This window comes from Macaca thibetana, chromosome 7, assembly GCF_024542745.1.
Source record: "Macaca thibetana thibetana isolate TM-01 chromosome 7, ASM2454274v1, whole genome shotgun sequence".
Classification (NCBI taxonomy): Eukaryota; Metazoa; Chordata; class Mammalia; order Primates; family Cercopithecidae; genus Macaca; species Macaca thibetana.
Window position 1 is genome coordinate 132,786,147 of NC_065584.1, and position 15,488 is coordinate 132,801,634.

At 42.0% G+C, this 15,488-nt stretch overlaps 1 protein-coding gene and 1 long non-coding RNA gene across 4 annotated transcripts in view; one reads left to right on the top strand and one right to left on the bottom strand.

Annotated features, from left to right (window-relative positions):
* Window positions 1–515: 515 nt before the first annotated feature.
* The window catches only part of FBN1 (fibrillin 1), a 241,687-nt gene continuing 226,714 nt past the window's right edge, over window positions 516–15,488 (bottom strand). For all 3 annotated transcript variants that reach the window (XM_050797099.1, XM_050797100.1, XM_050797101.1), the window contains 6 exons: window positions 12,406–12,522; window positions 12,013–12,141; window positions 11,125–11,244; window positions 5,689–5,920; window positions 3,009–3,183; window positions 516–1,820 (listed from right to left, as the gene is read on the bottom strand). In XM_050797099.1, the coding sequence (XP_050653056.1) occupies window positions 1,431–1,820; window positions 3,009–3,183; window positions 5,689–5,920; window positions 11,125–11,244; window positions 12,013–12,141; window positions 12,406–12,522 (1,163 nt within the window). In that variant the 3' untranslated portion in view covers window positions 516–1,430. The remainder of the gene's footprint in view (window positions 1,821–3,008; window positions 3,184–5,688; window positions 5,921–11,124; window positions 11,245–12,012; window positions 12,142–12,405; window positions 12,523–15,488) is intronic.
* On the top strand, window positions 4,667–8,117 carry LOC126958717 (uncharacterized). The gene is made up of 3 exons (XR_007727274.1): window positions 4,667–4,773; window positions 7,122–7,196; window positions 7,864–8,117. It is a non-coding gene; the product is annotated as an uncharacterized LOC126958717 (long non-coding RNA).

Here is a 15,488-nt window from a genome sequence, read left to right on the forward strand (position 1 = left end):
ACATTAAGAAACCAAAAGTTATAGCAATTAGATACAGTCTGGGATTATCCCTTTGTAATTAGATGAGCATTGACTAACAAAAGATGTTTAGGGGGGAAAAAATGGAACAGAACACCTAAGTCTTGCCAAAACTGTGTGTATTTGAGAGGGGGGCATGATAAATCTATTATAATGAAATTCACGTGCTCTAACACAATGACTGAACTTGATATTTAAAACTATTTAAATCTGAAAGTTTAAAAGTCACAAGATTAGTTAGGTCGTGTTTCAGAAATGACTCTACAATCTAAATTTCTCACAAGCAAGTCAGGTTAATGACACCAGACTCTGCTATCTTCAATGGATAAAACAAGGGATCAACTTATATGTTAAATTTTCTTCTAGTGGTTATACATTTGGTACCTTTATAAGCCATAACTAACAGACCCAGGATAATTTAAATCCAGGAGACTTTATTTAGCATCCAGAATGGCCCCTCCAACCCCAAATCCATGCAAGAACACAAAGCCAAGGGGTAAACTAAAAAAAAGAAGAGATTGTTTTATTGTGACATTTATGACATTGACCCCTTGTTGACAGGAATGACCGAGGGTAATCTTGGCATATTGCACATGCTGTGATGAAGGATGCACTGGTGATCCTCTGGCCACTGAGGCTGTTTCCTGGTCCTCCCAGACCTCTATGCACGCGTGGGCCAGTCACAGAAATTTCATTACCATTTGGTGTATACATTTAACAAGTCTTTGGTCTTAATAAGCACCATTACAAACCCTCACATTAAGGGCATTATTATTCTAGTTTATAAATGTTTCAATGATAAAAAATAGCACGATTACAGTATACACACACTTAATTTACATGTAATGTATTATACTCATAACTGAGATAAGCTACTGAACTAACTTTGGTTGATTGAAATTAATGAAGTATTGGAACTGAATACTTGTAATTTGGTTTCTAAGTTGTGTAAATATTACAGTGCATTTATAAATCTAGTTTGAAAATTTACTAGCACCAAATAGGTATCATAAATGGCCAACCTAGTACTGGTATTTGGAGAAGCAAAGTTTACAAATTTGCAAAAAACAGAGTAGTCCATCAATTGAAAGCACATTCCTGTATGTTTGTGGAAGGATGGCGTGTCAGCATAAATGGCCAACCCCCAATGGAAATACATGTCCCAGTTTTCAAGAATCAACACATATGACAAGGTAGCTTAGCTACACACACGAGAAGCCTGAGAAAGTGGTTGTTTTGAACTAGGGTAGTCACCTGTACCTTGCTTTGGTAATACAAGAATAGTGCTTATTTATACAAATTTACTTGGTGAAAGATTGTACCTATGATATGATGATTCTGATTGGGGGAAAATATAGTTCTACCTATCTATATTTGTTTTTCTTTTAATTATTTGGTCTCTGGATGGTGAATTAATGAAGCAAAACCTGGATTTTCATCTTCAGATTATCACCCAGTTCACCACTGAGGTAGTCTTTGTCATATTTGTCTTCTAGTTGGTTAAGTTCTTTCTTTTTATAAAGTGGAGTACTACTGATTTGTAATGAATAGGTTCCAGCCACTGGCTTCTTCTTTGTGAAGTGGAGGTAGCTGATCCCTTCCTTTTGGTTGATTTTAAAGAAGCCATCTTCATTTCCAGATTCGATCAAGTATCTGTTGTGATTCGTCAGAGTTGTAAGAGCTGGAAGGAGTTCTAGGATTCGAACCTTGTTACTGATGTGGGAAATATTGAAAGCGAAGATGGCCATCTTCTCAACATCCCAACTTGCAAGACTCACATTGGCTTCTGTCTCAGACTGATCCTGGAAAGACACATGGCAATGTGTTAAATGCAATGTACATATGCTACTTAGCTGTCATATTAAAGAAAAAATCACTCAAATTTCACACTAATACAATTTTCTGCCTTATGCTGCATATACAATATTGAAAGCATTTTGTTTAGACCTCGAATGTACTAAATTGGCACATATTTGTAATATTTGAAAATATGAACTGATGTCAGGGAGAAAGGCAGGTTGGAATCATTTGTATCTGGAGGTCTCAAAGTGTAGTCCCTGAACAAGCTGCATCAGCATCACCTGGGAATCTGTTAGAAATGCAAATTCTCGGCATCACCCCAGAACGACTGAATCAGAAACCTGGGGATGTCTCCCAGCAATCAGTTTTAACAAGACCTAGTAGGTGATTCAGATGCACGCTCAAGTTTGAGAACCACTGTTTTAATAGATTATTTTCTTTCCAAAGACTTATCTCATTTCTTAAACGACAGCAGATGGGCTGCAGCACCAATAGGAAGAACCAGACTATTTCAATTTGATTCACTGATGCAAAACTATCTCCTCCTAAGGACACACCTATGAGCCTACTTCCTGACTGTGATGATCTGCTAATATGCAATGCTTTTCACCTGGCTTCTTGCTTGCCCCTCTGGGACCACATGTGCTGGATTCTATGGGCCCAGAGCCAGAGGTCTGGGTGAATATCTGTGCACTTCTGAGCTGACTGAAAGGCTGCAGCAGCCGTAGGCAAAGGAGACCAGGCTGCTTCAGCTCACGTTATTTTTGTCTACGATCCAAGTTCCCTCACACTCCACATGGCTCTTTTCAGTACAGGAGCCTCTAGCTTTCAGAACTTAGCGTCCCTATGTAGGGAGCACTATGTCACTTCGCTATTCTGCCCACTTGCTGTCCTGGATCTCAGACCTTATCCTTTCAGCAGACTTTGGGTGGGTATTTGACTCTTTTTTGGCGAGACACAGGAAATGAGCAAGTATGTGAAAACCTTCAAATGGGCAGTCCCGAAAAGCAGCAAGAAACTCCAGAAAGCCCCATGGCCTCTTGTAAAATACAGCCTGGAGCTCAGGGAATGTCTGGAGCTTCTCCCTGGGGAGGTTTTTCACACTTTGGAGCATCCTTGGAGGAAACCACAGGAATCTGGAAGGACTTTCCACTATAGGAGACATCAGGAGAAACTACCTTCTGACCCACCTCGATATTGGAGGCATCCGTTTCGTTTGTGCTTCTCCGTTTCCTGCCCCGTTTGGGGTAGCCATTGATCTTACACTCGTAACAAGCCTCTGGGGAGAGTGAATTGTCATCCATTTCACCACTGACAGGTGGCTCTGGGTTTCCTCGGCCCATGCCCATTCCAGAAACACAGTGCCTGTAGCAGAAGGGGAGCATAGATGTTTTTAATTAGAATGGGAAGACAAGGTAGGTGGTACAAGAGTTCTGGTGACGCCTGCTCCCTGCACTTGGGAGACACAGCCCTTGCCTGTCCACTGGAGGATCAGCTAGTTCTGAGAACGACATTGAGGTCCTCTGTTTGGCCTCTAATTCCCAGTTCCCTGAATGTATTGATTTCTTTCTACTGCCTTTCAAGACCCTGTCCTTGCATATTTATTTATCTCTTCATTTCCAAACCTCACATGGAAAGCATTTTTCAGTACTTATATTGGGGAGGAGACATGGAGTAGAAACAAGAGAATAGTCGATGAGGGAGACCATGTAACTTGGGAGGCTAAATAAAAATGGCTTCTTTTTATGAAACAGGCTCCATGGGAGTGAGCGAGGTATGAGACATCACTGTTGGGTTTCTTGCATTCCTCCACTTCCATCATTACTCTTCCTCACTGAAGCTTTGGAGCAATTGCTCCTATTCCTTGACATGTCACTTTTGCTGATGCTACTGAGGATAAGAAGAAAGCTCCAGGTGATAATGAAGGTTAATGTAATAATAAACTATGATGATATGCAGTATATAAAATGCATGTATCAGAGCTTGCCCAACTGTGGGAAACTGTTTCAAGTCATTCAAAACCACTAGGGCCACTGGCTGTGACTCATGTGAAGATGGATAAACAAACCCATGCCCAAGAGAGAACTCGTTCAGCTGTTTTTCTTTGCCTTTCAGTCATCAAAGCCAAATTATGGAGGGAGGCTCGAATGTTTCACAAGTACCTTGTTTTGTTATTCTGCTTACTATTTCAGAGGCCACTTGGAATGTGTATTTATCAAGCTCCTCTTTCCAAATGTGTTGAAACATTTGAATGGTCCTTAAAAGAATCTTTATTTGGGGGCAGAGTCCACTCTAGTGATTCAGAGGGGCCAAAACTGTTTTAAATGGGTAGATTTCTAACAATGGGTCATAATGTAGACCAAAGATTATTTATCTGTTTTTCTGTAATTGCTGATCTGCTCTTTAGAACTCATTTTCCTACATACCCTCAGGATTCCAAATACGTTGCCAATGAACAGAATATCTGTTGTATTTCAAAGCAATTTATAGGTTCCTACTGTTTCCCCCAAACTTGCCAGAGTCCAATATACTTCCTTTCCTCTTTATCTTGCAACATGAAATATGTAGAAACAATACAATGAAAGAACTGATAAATGCTCAGCCTGTGGGTGTGTGCGCATGCCTATACATTCACACAATGATTACATTATTCGGAGGTAAACTGCAAATTTGCAGGCTTTGGTTCCTTTCTCAGAACTCCTTTCCAGTATTTTCATATCCCGGGAGCACCACTTATAAGAAGTGTGACTACAAAATCCCACTGGCCAAAAGCCAGTTTAGAGTGTCACAATTTTTGCTGGGAAAAAATGGTTCTGGCATTAAACTATAAAGAATGAGTCTACTGAGAGCCAGACACAAACATCTGGGAATTTGTGTCCGATTGCTGGCATTCTCTGTGCTTCCCACGAAACATTCTTCTACCTACCCAGATCCAAAATGAATCACTTGATGTTGGTATGTCAAGAAATCAAAGACTGCTACATTAATAATTTGGTGTAAGTGTGGATGTGTGTGGGGGTGTGTGTACATGCATGTGGGGGAGTACATAATGTATATATATATTTAATGTCTACGTGTTCCTAATTAAAAAGTTAAAATGTGCACTTCCTCTCAGGACAGCTAAAACTAGGTGGACACCCGAGTCCAGATTAATTCAGCAGGAAAAAAGATTCAAACTTTGAAAACTTAACACTAAACTTTTAAATCACTGAGTAAACTAAAAATAGGCCTTCCCTGCCCCAACTCTTACACAGACATACCTAGAATTTGGTGAAGTGTTTTTTTGTTTGTTTGTTTGTTTTTGTTTTTACCAGGAAAATACAGTAAAGTGTTTCAATTCTCATGCCCAATGCACCTTTGGTAATATTTAATGTACATTCAAGTCTGAAATGTAAAATATAATTTAAAACCTAAATGATCTCCAACCCAAAGGGATGTCTTTGACTTATCCTAACAGGAGCTAGATACAAAGGCATTTTAAGTCCAGATAGAATCCTCCCTGCCCCAGGAGAAGAGAGGATCAGTAGTGTCCAGGGTGAGCCCAGTTCTGTCATGGGTTGGCAGAGGTGTATTTACAGAGAGACGAATCACTTCCCAACAAGATGTGAAGATCAAGAGAATGAGATAGAGAAGTCATATAGCGAGATATTTACGATGTAGTTTCATTACTCTGTTTGATGTTTCCAGAAATCCAGATGCTTCCTTTCAAATAATATAACCTAAAACTTTTGCCAAGCTAACTGGAATTAATTTTAGGATTACAAAAAGCATGGTTCTCCTCTGCTAGGACAGGTAATGTTGAGTTCAGTAGACTTAATTATATTACGAATGACAGAATCTCCAACCACGACCAGGAAGAGCAGTGCTTACCCTTGGCCTATGCGGAAGTAACCAGGTGGACAGCCACACAGGTAACCACCCTCGGTGTTGGAACAGCCATAGCTGCAGGGGGCCTGCGAAGAGCCACATTCATTGATGTCTTGGCATCCTCCACTGAACTGTTCATACTGGAAGCCGGCGGGACACATGCACTTGTAGCTCCCCAGGGTGTTGTGACAGGAGGCTCCTCCGCAGATGTGAGCGCTGAGGCATTCGTTTTCATCTGCAGGGAAAAGAAGAAGCGGCATGTGTGGCAGCAGCCAGAGATTTCTATTGAGGACATTGGATCTGGCCACTCGCTGCCGGCCAGCTGGCCCTCAGCTAGGCTGTCAGGAAGGGAAGACAGGCAGAGGTGGCTGGGTGGGGAGAGCAACAGCAGAGGAAGATGCGGGCATGGATGTGGCTTTTTGCTATGTTGTGAGTAAACATGGAAGATGAAGTCAAATGCACCAGGCAGAGGGCATTAGAGGATGGCATTCTGAGGACCAGCAGACTCCAGTTCTCATCAGAAGTCAACACTGGTATCTTCTGCTCCATGGAAACATCCAGTCATAAACCAACATGGTGCTGGTCCATAGCTAGGATTTAGGGTTCAAGGTGGGAGGGAAGGAATCTTGCAGTTCTCTGCGCCCTGGCTTCACAAGTGCCCAGCAAGGAGACAAATATCTCAAAAGCAGAGATCAACCATTTTCCCACAGGCTGCTTTCCCTGTCCGCCTATTTCAGGATGTGCCGATCTGGCAAGGGCTGATATCCTGCCCCAAGTGTCTGCCCCATTTGGACTTCCTTTTCAAAAATCTGCAAAAGCCCCCAGGTACTTGTTCTGGGAGATGAATAACGCCTTCTGGTATGTCTGCTCCCATCACTGAATCGGCCCCCTCCTTATTCAAACCAGCCTCCTGCCCAGAGTGTCTGAGCCCTGTCTAAAACTAAGTGTGGCTGGAAGAGAATCGGTGCAGACTTCACGAGCAGTAATTGGGGAAAACCCACAAGAGAGACAAAAGCTGTAGGACTGGCTACCCACAGGGACCTGCCAAGTCTGATGCTAAGAAGCAGGAAAAAGAAATCTTACTTAAAAAAATCAACTAGAAGGGAGAAAACCATGAGTTTCTCATTATTTCTGATTTATAATTTTTGGAAGTCTCTAATATATTTTTGTAGACCTGCCTTTGCAGGGCAGGTTGGAAACTTGCTGGTAAGACGTTTCTTAACTGTCATAGCCCATTTTCAGTCGTACGTTCATTTGAATGTAGATAGATTGGCCTTCTCTTAGTGAATACCCAATTCCTATGGAAGCGAGGAAGGGGAAGCAAATGAATGTTTATTAGATACCTGTTTTATGATAGATAGGATACAGGCATTGCCCATTCATTTCCTTAGCTTTCCTAATAATCCTGAAAAAGCGGTATATTCTCTGTTTTACAGCGGAAGAAAGTGAGGCTCAGAAAGCTCTTCCAAGATGTCATAGCCAGCAGCAGCGGGGCAGAAATTCACAGCCAGGTCTGTTGGACTGCAAAGGCCATCCGTGTGCTTTCCTTTATACCACAGTGCCTCTCAAGAGATGCTCCACATTTAAGCTGGTGCTTCCTTTCTCCTGTAATACGTTTACCTTCTTTGCTAAGGCAGATTCATTTATAAAGAAAAACACTATTTCTCAAAAAATCTATTTTTTCTTTTTTTTAAAATTAGAAAACAGGTGGATAAAAGTGGTGGGGAAGGATTCTCACTTGTCTATATTTAGTATATACTCATATTTCCTTCCTGCCTACCTTCCTTCCTTCCCTCCTTCCATGCCTCCTTCCCTCCCTCCCTCCCTCCCTCCCTCCCTCCCTCCCTCCCCCTCCCTCCCTCCCTCCCTCCCTCCCTCCCTTCCTTCCTTCCTTCCTTCCTTCCTTCCTTCCTTCCTTCCTTCCTTCCCTCCCTCCTTCCTTCTTTCTTTCCCTCCTTCCTTCTCTCTTTCCCTCCTTCCCTTCAGCTACAGGTCTTTGACCTTAACTTTGCCTGTCTGAAGATGTTTTGTATCCAAAGACCTTCAAGTCTCCACCCAAGGTCACTTGGGCACCAGGCCTCTTAAAATGGAAATAACAATTTTCTCTTTCTCATTCTTCCCTTTCTCTTTCTGTGCTCAACACATTGTCTGTGTTATTTCTCCTTATTTTAAATTGAGGACGAAGTGTGCAATAGAGAGCAACAGAAACCATTGGCACCAAGCTCCATGTCAAACAAAGAATGAAGAACCAAGCATATTTACTTCAGTGGAGAGAAGACCCCTGGGCTGATGTCTTCTTGCTCCTCCATGTCCATCCTCCACCCTCTCCACCTGCTTGTGGCTCCACGTGGCTGATCTATGGAGCATGAGCAAGCTCTGCTCCCCTGTCCCCCACTTTTGGTTGGCCTCAGCCATCTGTTTCTTGCTGGGACCCTGACTAATAAAACCTGCAGGGCGTGGGTATATGAGGGGGAAGACTTGTCATTCTTAGAGTTATTCTGTGTCTTTTCCTCCAAAGAGCAGAAGTAGGACCAATGGTGAGAAATTAGAGGGAGGAGAAATGATTTTTTTTTATACCAAAAAAAGACATTTCTAAGTATTAGAAGCTGTCTACACATAGATTGGGCTATCTTGGGACACAGTGAGCGCCCTTCAAGGTGATATTTAAGCCAAACTGGGATAAGCAAGGAAGTTAGAGAAGGATTTACATATTAGGAAAGAGGGAAGGCTAGATCTAAGGTTCTTTTTAACTTTGAGCATCTATCTGTGTTACTACAACGATCAAGAGTTCTCCCCCTCCCCTTCACATTCTTTTATATTTTATTTTACATTTTCTTCCCTCTCTGAGAATTTAATAAAGTTTAAATTAAACTTGCTTATCTAGGTTGGAGAGGTAGGATGGAGTAGAGCACAGATTAAAATAAGAAATTGGCAAATATTCAGTGTTTACAGTTTAAAAAACAGCATGTTTGTGCACTTGCCCTTTGTATCAATATACAAACACCACGATTTGGTTAACATGTCTTGCACTCTTCTTGACCTTTTTCATCCTCTGCACTCTGGAGCAAATGACTCCACAAGGAATTTTTTTTACACTCCAAAATATTTGTTTTATTCTTCCAGTTGGTACTTAGATTGGCGAGGGTTTTGTTTGTTTTATAAAAAGAGACAATTCGAGTTTTATCAAAATAGCATTAAAGTCTGAAAACCACTCCTTAAAAGTGGGTTGAAACCCACCACTCTGTCCTCTAAAATCAAAGGTTTCAGCATCCAGATTGTACTGTTCATGTTAGCTGTGGCCTTAAGGGAGTACCGATAGGAAAATTCACAAAGGCAGGATGGGCTTTCCTTTACTCACTTTCTCTAGAGGAAAATGGGTCAACTCCGTCTATCTGCAAGCTAAATTTTTGAAATTTACTTCTAGAAAGCAATGAAATCGGTGGCCTCCTTACCCCAAAGAGTGAACTTTCAGCCACCTGGGAGTGAGGATCCAGGAAGGGCTGGTCTAAGAGATTTCCTCTCTTTCTTGTGGTTCTGGGGAAGCTATTTTAGCCCAAGGCAATACTCATTCTAGGTAACTCTAATTCTCAAGATTTATGAGGGCAATTTGGCAGCTGGAGGCATTAAGAACCCCAAACTTCTTCTGACTTCTAAATCAACTTATTTTTTTAGAGTGTCCAGCCAGGAGATGATCTTCACAAGACTAGAGCAGAATCTCCAAGACACTAGTGCATGGTCTGGTCGCCTCTACTATCCTCAGACTGATGGTAGGAGGAGGAGGATAAGGTACAGGAGCGACATACCTTTCCTCTCTTATGTTTCTTCACTTAGCTCCAGCATATTATTAAAAGGACCTAAATAGGCCGGGCGCAGTGGCTCATGCCTGTAATCCCAGCACTTTGGGAGGCCGAGGCGGGTGGATCACGAGGTCAGGAGATCGAGACCATCCTGGCTAACACGGTGAAACCCCGTCTCTACTAAAAATAAAAAAATTAGCCGGGCGTGGGGGCGGGCGCCTGGTAGTCCCAGCTGCTCGGGAGGCTGAGGCAGGAGAATGGTGTGAACCCCCGGGAGGAGAAGCTCGCAGTGAGCCAAGATCGCACCACTGCACTCCAGCCTGGGCGATAAAACGAGACTCCATCTCAAAAAAAAAAAAAAAAAAAAAAAAAAAGACCTAAATAATGAGAACAGAAAGGTTCATAAACGGGGTACTGGATCAACGCAGTTCACTCGGGAAGTTCTGTGAACAATGTCAGAAACTGATGATTAACATCAAAGACCTCCCTGAGCTGCTAATGAACAAAGACATTTTAATTAAAACCAGATAGCTAGCCAGAGACTTGCGCAGTCTAAACTCCTATAGCACAGGGGTCACTTCAGTCAACCCGACGCGCCACTGCAAAGCTGTCCTGTGTACAATCAAACTAGATGACTGAGATGATTTTGATAAATGAAAACACACCAAATATGTCTTCATCTGCATGAAAGTGAACCATTGCAATGCAGAGCCTGCACCCAGGAAGCAGTAATTCTTTGAGTTTTTGCTAAGGAGGGCTCTACCGAATAGTGTGGCAACCAGAACAGGTTACCAAAGCACCAAGCTTGCAGTGGCACTCCACAGACACTTGCTGAATGAACAAAAACAAGTGAATGTGACACTTGAAAGGCAGCTCTAATCAGAAAGTTAAGAGTTGTGGATTCTAGTTCCAAGCATGTCACTACATAACTGGGCAAGGACATATTACCTTCCCTTTCTGGACTTCTAGGTCCTTATCTGTAAAACAACGTGCCTGAGCTAAACGGCTTCTGGTATCCCTCCAAACTCACAATGTTTTGATTCTGTGATGTGCATTAAGAGTTATTTTCCCATGACATTGTAGAATCAAAGATGACATCATTTCAATTTAATGAGAGTCTGTAGCTCTCCCTTAATTATCAAAAGAACTTAGCAATCTTGGGGAAAAAAAAAAAAAAAGAAGAAAAAATCTTGCTGTGTCTCCTGCTTGCACTCTACCCCAAAATGTGTAGAGCTGAACAGAACTACTTTGGCATTTTCAGGCCAAAAGTCACTCAAAATAGCCTCTGGCTGGCTGATATTTTTCAGTCATAAGTAAGATTTTTTGACCCCTGATGTTAACATAACTCAAGTGTGGGCTGAGGACTAGCAGTGCAGTAGGAGGGTGGAGGATACTGGGCTTCAAGAAATTCTGGGGGCATTTCATTTCAGATGCTCTCAAAGTATCCTTGATTACAATTTTTTTTTCTTAGTTTGCTGTTTTGCAAAGACTGTTACTTCCCTTGGGTTTCAACCAGGTTAGGGCAATTTTAAATGAGTATTTGTTGCTTCAATAACACATTTACAGCTTCAGAAAGAAAGCAGTGTTTTGCTTCATAGCAGCTGATAGCCATGCATCTTGAGAGTGAGGAGAAGTTACTTGCCAACACACTGGTTCCACTGGTAGTGCTGGAGGTAGCCCTGGGGGCAGCTGCACCGGTAGCCCCCGATGATGTTCTGGCAGCCGTGCTGGCAGCGGTGGTTACCCTCGCACTCGTCCACGTCTGAAAAAGAAGCAGAGCCACCATGATGCCAACTCAACGTCTCTCTCTGAAGCCACACGGATTCTAATAAGAAATCTGGCCCCTACACATCCTACACATTATTCTACCACCAAAAAAATCAAGAATATCTCTTCTGGAACTGCTGCTAAGTCCAAGGAGAAAAAACATTCAGAGAGCCCTGGCAAAGTCTACAAATAAAAATGATCAGGAAATTAGTGCAAAGTCCAAGGCACTCTCTGGGACAGCTCTGTAAGTTATAAGTTATTTGTGTTTGCTGGTTTTTTTTTTTTTTTTTTTTTTTTTTTTTTTGGTGCCACAATTAGAAACCAAAATGTGTCAAAGCCACAATGAACTCCTAAAAATATCATTTAAACTTTTAATTAAACGTCACCAGAAGAGCTATTCCTCATATGTTTAGTCCGCATGGGAGAAATCCCTTTATGGCTCCGGACCCAGTGACCAGAAAATTAATGAATCAAAGTCAAGAGTCTGCCTATGTTTCTTGACTGAGTTATTCCCTATTAGGTTAAATTAAAAACGGAGCAGAAAAGGTCTTGAAATACTTAGGAAAGGCATGTGTGTTAGACACAAGCATGAGACAAAACATGAATCTCTAAGATACAGGACCTGTGCACACTGTTTTAGCTGGGTGCCCCCCTGGGCTCAGATCTGCTATCTCATAGAGGCTGATGATGAAGGTGCCGATAGCCACACATGCCACCGCCACAAGGATTTACCAGCTGGATCGCAGCTGAGGTCTCCACCCACCTTCACAGCTGGAGCCGGTCTGATCAAGTGAGAATCCCCGCTGGCATTCACAGGTGAAGCTTCCAGGAGTGTTCTGGCAAATGCCCTTAGACCCACACAGATTGATGTCAGAGGTGCACTCATTGTTATCTATGAGAAGCAGTGGGGGCAAAGACCAGTTAAAATTCCCCAAAGCTCTCTTTGTATCGTTGAAGAGAAAGTTAGAAGGATGACTCAGAAAAGACCAAATAAAGCCAACAACCCTTCACATACATGTACAGGTGTGCTCACACATACATGCACTCATATATTTCTTTGAGCTTTTGTTTTCTTATCCCAACAGCAGAGGAAATAGAAATTAATCCCTTGAAAGAATCGCTACACTCCATGTAGGATTTTTCCTCTCCTACTCACCAATGCAGGCCGTATGGTGCTGGGTAAATCCGGGAGGACATTTGCATGTGAAGCCGCCAATGGTGTTAACACACAGGAACTGGCAGTTGTGTTGCTTGGTTGCACACTCATCAAGATCTATGAGAAAATGCAAGATAGGCATTTGAGTCAAGTCAACAAAACAGGATCAGGGAAGCCGCCCCTATGAAGCAGCTCCAAGTTTGATTTGGAAGTCTCAAATGACCCTGACTAGAAAGAAGCCACAGCAAAAGGCAAGGAGAGACACAGGGGGTAAAGATCTGAAAGATAAAACAAGGTGTCCATTTAGACCCTCCCCTCAAAAAAATTAGACAGATCTTTGGGGGATCCAAGAAAACACAATTCTAATAGGAGAAATGCAGGAATTCCTCGACAAAGGAATTTCAAATAAATCATGACATTTTAAACAAATTTTTAAATGAAGTAAAAGATGAATGATTCTGCAAATTTTCCAGAGCATTGAAAAGATCTATTTAAGTTAAAACATAAAGAGAAATGTTGAAGCTGGAAATTAATTTGCTAGCTTAGTTCTTTCCTGTTTGCTGTTTTTAATCTACTCAAATGAAGTTGTCAAAAACAAAATCTGATTTCTTTAATTAGGGATTCTTCTTAGGATAAAACAAAATTGAGCAATCAGGAAGGAAACAAAGCAAAGGAAAAATTCATTTTAATAGCTAAAGGCATTTTAGTAAAACTGCCTCCAGGCCGAGCGTGCTGTATTCCCAGCACTTTGGGAGGCCAAGGCAGGCTGATCACTTTGAGCTCAGGAGTTTGAGACCAGCCTGGGCAACATGGCAAAACCTGTCTTTAGTAAAAACACAAAAATTAGCTGGGTGTGGTGCTGCGCACCTGTAATCCCAGCTACCTGGGAGGCAGAGGTTGCAGTGAGCTGAGATCGCACCACTGCACTCCAGCCTGGGCAACAGAGTGAAACTTCGTCTCAAACACAACAACAACAAAAATAAATAAAGAAAAACAAAAATCCAAAACTGACAACTGCGTCCAGTGTTTATCCAACATTGTTTCCCACATCTCCATAAAGCCCTCTGCTTTGACCAGGCCTCTTTCCTCAATGCCTCAACTTCTAGTTGCATTCTTAACTCCAATGTTATTTCAAACTATCAAGAGATGAAATGTTGTATTCTAACTTCTAGCTAAATTTTAATGATAATTTTAAAACTGCCACATATTCAGGAAAAAATCATTAGTGACTTTATTTTATCACAAATTCAACCACTATGCCCCCACCATCTGCACAACTGTGTTGGAGCTGCAGATCAAATCACTAGCTTTGCCAGTGACTGCTTCCACTCCACAGGGCCAGTTCCTGGCTAGAGTAATGTCTAGAGTGGACCTACACTGAGAGACCCTCCCAAGACCTGTCCTAGTTCCAGCTTCTCTTATAATGCAGCCCGTCCTGTGCTCTTTCCACTGCTGAGAGCTTCACGGATATGCACTCTCTGTTCAGCTTTCTCAGAGCCTGTGGACTGGTTTCTTCTATCTATGGCCCAAGGAGCTTGGCTTGAGCATGATGACACATTGGCTGAAGCTCACCTGCAACAGGTGAGGAAGATGACTCAGTGATTTCTCCTAACACTATTTCATGAGTACAGCACATGAAGAACAGCAGCACTCACTGCTCTTGCCTCCAAGAATGCCCTTCCTCCTCTTCTCCCCTCTAATCTGCATCCCACCCATCTCTCATTGGGGATGTGCTGCTCCCATACTCCTCCCACGGCCACCCTTCTGGCCTCTTCCTTCTCAGTGTCCATGGCGCAACTATCTGCACTATTCATTTGATATTTAGTTATACATACCAAGTAAGTGGAAGAATTTGAACCTTATGAGAAAAAATAGGAAAAGGGACAAGTTGTGAGTGGACATGTAAAAATTGCAGTTGCTCTTTGCACTCCTAAAGCCATAAACAGAACTTTATTGATGCATTTTCATTTTTCATCTTTTAATTGCTAGAAACTTTTGAGAATTTTCTGCCCCCAGAGGTTAGAAAAAATGCTATAAATTTGTTTTGCTTGTTACAGATAATATATACAATGAGACATATTTTCCCGTTGAATTTGGTTCTTCATGTATACGAATACATTTATGGCTCTGAGTTATAGCTTCACATTGCCTAGAACTCACAGTGACCCCAGATGTAAAATAAGTTCCACATTTGAGAAGAACAAAGCTATGAGCAACTGTTCATTTAAGATGGTTAGAATGTGTAAGTAGGTCTCTCAACTTCCTCTCCCCAAACTACAGGATTAGACAGGCTTTGTGCTGCACAGGAAGGCCTCAGGCAGTTGCCCATGATGTCATCCTCTATTACATGCCTCTTAACTCTCCCTTTCAGCAGACACAGGAAAAAGGTCAAGAGCCCAACTTCTTGCTGCTCTCCACTTCTCTCCTCTCCCCTCCTCCAATCTGGATCCTATCCATCTCCGTGGGGATGTGCTGGTCCCACCCTCCACCCTTCTAGCCTCTTCTCAGATTCAGTGGTACACACAGCTGCATCATTCATTTGATATTTAGTTATATACACCAAGTAAGTGGAAGAACTTAAGCTTTATGAGAAAAAAATAGGAAAAAAAGACTCCACTCTACCCTTTACCTTCCTTACTTCTGTACGTTTCTATATATTTCCTTCAAAGTTTCATGGCATGACATGATATCTCTTGGTCTACCACTTGGTCTACCTTTTCTTCTCCAAATCTCTCATTTTGCAAATTATTGTTAAGTATGACTCACTAGTGCTATTCACTAAATATAACATTCTTATTGTTGAGGAAGAAGTTTACAGGAGTAAATTTACACCAAACAATTTTTGCAAAGGATAACTTCTGGTTGAGAAGGGATTTCTGCCCAGAGTTTTGCTGGTTCTTAATTCTGCGTGATATTTATGTCTCAGGGAAGCTCCTAGAGGGCAGCAATGGACTTTTTCTGCAGAACAAAAATCTGGATACAGCACCTAATTCATTTGGCACCATGTCCTCTAGGATCATGGCACTGATTATTCCGAGGCAGGACCTCCCTGGAAACCTGAACTATACAGCTATAAAGAATAA